The sequence below is a fragment of the Microtus ochrogaster genome, chromosome 5 (assembly GCF_000317375.1).
Source record: "Microtus ochrogaster isolate Prairie Vole_2 chromosome 5, MicOch1.0, whole genome shotgun sequence".
Taxonomy (NCBI): domain Eukaryota; kingdom Metazoa; phylum Chordata; class Mammalia; order Rodentia; family Cricetidae; genus Microtus; species Microtus ochrogaster.
The window spans coordinates 88,670,055-88,675,004 of record NC_022012.1 but is presented as its reverse complement, the minus strand read 5'-3'; the positions used below and the strand labels follow the sequence as shown (position 1 = coordinate 88,675,004).

Genomic DNA, 4,950 nt, shown 5'->3' with positions numbered 1-4,950 from the left:
GGCTGTGTGCACTGTCTGTGGGGCTGTGTGCACTGTCTGTGGGGCTGTGTGCACTGTCTGTGAGGCTCTGTGCACTGTCTGTGAGGCTCTGTGCACTGTCTGTGACTGTCACCTGTTGATACAACCCCACTAAATCACTTTGCTAAGTCAGTCTTCTGGCCTGTTTCAGTGATTCTCCCAGTTTTATTAAAAAGTAAAGTTACTGTCTCTTCTGGCCTGGGTGATACATGCCTGAGGCAGCCTGAACATTGTACAAAACTCTCTAAAACCACAATAATACTCTATTTAAAAGAGTTGTTTTTTTCTAAAATATTTATCACTCATACATTATGTCCTATTATGGCTGAAATACTAAAGCAATGCTTAGCTGTTCTTAGAAAAAGATACAAGTGCCCAATTTTGTTTAAAATAAATTATTTATGCCACTAATATACAAGTCATGTGAACTCGAAACATAGACAACTCTTGTGAACATAACAAGCCCTATTTGAAAGTAGACAGAAGGATTAAACACCACGTTTTTAAACATCGGGTGTGACCGTTTCATTTTGTTCCAAGATATTTTATGTTATTCTCCCCTGTGACTCTAGAGTTTGTCAACATGCCATCATATCTGGTGATTACACAATGGTGATTTCATGCCGCCGGCTCTGTCTAAAGGGGCTAGACAGAGCAGCAAAATCAATTTCTTCCCCGTCTTTGTGGGAAGAGACAAAGGGAAATTGAATGCAGCGTCTGCCTCAAGATCGTATTAGCATCATAACTCAGCAATCTGTCACGCTCAAGGTGAGCCCAGCCCCAGGTGCAGACAAGTGCCAAGGCTTCAGTTCAAAACAAAATCCCTGGCCCTCCGCTGTGACCCACCCTGTTCCAAATGCTTTGATCTGAGACCGTCTCTTCTAGCGGGAGGTACTCACAGGCAGGACCATCCTGGGCAAAATCCTGAAGTAGGTGGTGGCAACTTCACCGGATTCTGCCCCTCCCTTGCCCGTGGCACCCCTCTCCCTTGGGTTCCAGGTATATTCTTCTGACTCCTATGCAGCAGGGCAAGGGAAGTTGTTTGTCCCTTTCACTAATGTTTTAATATGTGTCCATCATACAGGACGCCCCACCCCACCACCCCCCGCCAGTAGCCTAGGGTGCTTGGTACACTTCCGCTGTGGAGACACCCCCAAGTCTCTGCTGACTTAGACAAACCTCTCAACTGTTATGCAAACTTCATGTCAGGTTATTCTCTCCCCTCATACCACTTCTGATCATCCGTGGTGTCACGCTCTAGTTCCTCACTCCCAGCTAAATCACAACATGAAAAGCATCGTTTGTGAAAATTACATGAGAAATGCAAACTCGAAGGCAGCGGGCTGCACTATATGTCAGAGCCCACGTAGCATGGCACAGTTCCTTTTAGTTATGTGTTAAAAGTCCAAAGATTTGGTGGGAAAACTGGCTTAAACCACGTGGAAAAGGGAAAACCTCAAACACAAAGGCTCTTCTCTTTCTTAATTTATTATAAATGCTTTTCTTCTTCTACCTGGAGAAGTCCTAGAAGCTCATTCACTTATATTTCCTATCTCTTTATTTTAAAGTAATTATGGATTTGGGGGGACAATATAAAAACTTTGCATAGGTTCTTATATATACCCAGTTTCCCCAGTGATTACAAATTTTACAATTATGGCAAACAGTCAGAGAGAGAAAATTCTCACTGGTAGGATTCAGTTAGTAATTTTAAAATACAAACAAAACAAAAATATCGCCACACAGATAACCTGAGCTTCTTAAATTTCTCTCTACATTTTGTTTCCAAAACTACACAGAGGGCCCTGCGACACCTTAAGTTGTCTGTCTACACTCAAGGTTGTTTGTCCACACAGCACAGAGAAGGCTCTCTCACCCTGAGAGGTAGAGATGGTACCCTAAATTCACTGGAGCCCCAAGCCAATCTTATAACAGCAGAGCTGTGGGGATCCCACATCAGAAGGTGTGGGTATAAGGGGTCAGGTTTCAGGGTTCAAGAGAGACACTGAGATGCTGAGATAGACTGTCTTTTTGACTAAGTGACTGAGTGGGAGAGTTTCTAATGACATAGAGGGACAGCTGTGTGACAGGGTTCTGAGTCAGATGGAGGGTCCCCTCTTACATTCACCAGGGTAGAGTGCTGTACCAGGTAATTGATAGTGGCCCATAGGCATGTTGTCTCTGATTTCCGTGTAGCAGCATAAGTTGGGGAGATTAGGGTGTCCATCATACAGAATGTGCCCCTATGTGCCTTCTGATAGCTTGGGGTGCTTGGTAAATTTCCCTTCTGGAGGACAAAATTACACATGCACGAACAGTCACACGATAGTACCTTCCTCTACTTTTATCCTGCCGGTAGCCTTTAGCCCAGTGCTAACCACAGGTTTGTGACCTTGGGCGAGCCACTGACTTCAACAAGCATCACTGTCTTCAAGGATGGAGCAGAGAAAAGATTGTTTCTGCCTACTTCAGAGTTGTCGTGAGGATCAAAGTTGGTGGCGGAGGAAGGGACAAAGAAGACTGGAATGGCCACAGTGAAGTTTATCTGCCCTCCTGAAACAACTGCTGATAACAGAGACGTAGTATTTTTGGTTTTTGAAGGTGACCTTATGCTGAAAACAAATTAAGACTGCCTCTCATTAGCCACGTGGCCTACAGTTCTCAAGGAAAAACAGCTGAATGTTTTGGCTCTGTAATAAAAACATCTTTTTTCCGTTCTTTCCTCTTTCTCTGCAGGCTGGCATGGCTTTGACCTATGATCCCACAGCTGCCATACAGAATGGGTAAGTAGACCCCCTTTTCTCTGTTTTGTTTTGTTTTTTAATTAGTCTCTGAGTCCTGAATCTCTACCAAGAAAAATACCCAGATATGGTTTCCTTTTGTGTACAGTTTGTAAGCCAAACAGGTCCTACCATTGGCTGATTCTTCTTGCAAGTGCGTATGATGGCTGTTTCCACAGCTCTAAGTATTTCTCTTAGCTCGTCTCTTCCAGTCTTCTTTAGCAGCAAAACTGATAGGAGGGGAACTCAAGTGTGAATGGAGCATTGCTAGCGTAGGGCTGGGAGAGTCACCTGTGCCTCGGGGACCTGTGTTGCCCAGCTGTCTCCACGGAGGTCTACCTTAAGTGTTGCCTAGTGTTATTTTTGCCGTGGAGTTGGGGTCATGGTTTCACTTCTTCAGTTCATTGTGTCTTCTCTATCCATTTTAATCTGTGTCTGGAAATGTGTAGCCTCTTATTTAGCTTCAAAATTCTGCCTCCCAAATCCAAGACTGTAAACCACGTGGTGTGGCCTCTCTGAAACTGTCTTGTAATTTGGTTGGTTCCTTTGATTGGCTTTGACTGATTTGCTGTTGGCCCGGAGTATTGGTAGCTGTCTGTTTTCATCCCAAGATGAGGGTAAGGATCATGACCTTGACCTGTCTGGTTTTTTGATTATGGAGTACATACTGTTAGAAATAGAAAGAATATTGTTATTTTATAGTTAATTGTATATTAGTAGTTTAATCACAGTTGTGGTTGTTGCTGTTCAGATCAATAAATATTTTTGCTGGGCCACATAGGAGTGAAATGTAGATGGTGTACCAGCTTACTCAGAAACTGTTAAATATATAGCTTCAAAATTATAGATGTCATTCACATGATGACAGGGTCATTATCCCAAGAGGGTATTAAGACTAATTTCAAAATAGTATGTTCTCTCTGACTTTCCCTCTTGCTCAGTTGTTTACAAAGTTATTGTAGGGTGCTTTGATTTGAGAATATGGTCCAGAGCTTATCCCTGTCAGCAAAAGTGAAATGTTTCATACACTAATGCAGTACTGGTTGAGGAATGCATTCCCATTTTTAAATAATAAACCATTGGGTCTGTCAGAGATGGAGATAAGAATCAAACCCCAAGTTTAAGAGAGCATGACACCTCCTCAAAAGTCCATCTAGGAGAAGAAAGACAGCACTGCCAGGCATAGTGGCGCACGCCTTTAATCCCAGAACACAGGAGGCAGAGGCAGGCGGATCTCTGAGATAAATGCCAGCCTGGTCTACAAAATAAGTTCCAATACAGCTAGGGCTATACCGAGAAAACCCTGTCTGGAAAAACTGAAAAGAAGGGAAGAACAGGAGGAGAACAAAGGAAGGAAGAAGGAAGGAAGGAAGGAAGGAAGGAAGGAAGGAAGGAAGGAAGGAAGGAAGGGGAAGAAGGCAGGTAGCTACAGTGAGAGTTGACATGATATTTGAGGGTCACTAACTTAGCTCATTAACGACAGGTGTCAGGGAGATTCTTTCTGAGAATCCGGGTTGCTGAGCAGAGCAGTCCACAGAGGTGACTGCCAACCACTTTACAAAAGGAGAAGTTTCTCATGGAGAACTGTGCAGGCACAGAAAGTTGTGCTGGAGCAAATTTAAATATTTTAAATTTGCCTTCTCATTATGGAATGGCATAAATAATGAAGAAGTCCTTGAAGCAGGAAGATCTAGTAAGTGGGAGAAATCACTGAAGAAAGATTAAAATCGCCTAAGGCTAGGGAGAAAATTCAGTCAGTAAAATGTTTGCCATGTTAGCATAAAGACCTTAGTTCAAGTATCAAAACCAAAATTAAGGAAAAACTAGGCATCGTGGCATGTAACTATAACCTTAGTGCTGTGGAAGTAGAGACAGACTAGCATGCATGGTGGCGACTTTCACACCTGTACTAAAGAGGACCTGTTCTAAAAAGTAAGGTGGATAGTGTCCTGAGAAATGACACTTGATGTGAATCTCTGACTGTCAAACACATGGACACGCTCAAGTAAGCTAACTTCCACACATGTGTGCATCCGCACTCAACATATACATACACAAACAAAATAAATATCAAAGTAGTCTAGTTATAAAAAATGTAAGAGTTTGTTCTAGGGAGTTTGTTTGTAAACGAAAGAGGAAAACAGGATCGGAC

General features: G+C 42.9%; 1 protein-coding gene across 14 annotated transcripts in view; it reads left to right on the top strand.

The window, feature by feature from the left end:
- Rbms3 (RNA binding motif single stranded interacting protein 3) overlaps nt 1-4,950 on the top strand; it is a 1,318,100-nt gene that overhangs the window by 1,196,637 nt on the left and 116,513 nt on the right. For all 14 annotated transcript variants that reach the window (XM_026779049.1, XM_026779048.1, XM_026779046.1 and 11 more), the window contains one exon: nt 2,755-2,801. In XM_026779049.1, the coding sequence (XP_026634850.1) occupies nt 2,755-2,801 (47 nt within the window). The remainder of the gene's footprint in view (nt 1-2,754; nt 2,802-4,950) is intronic.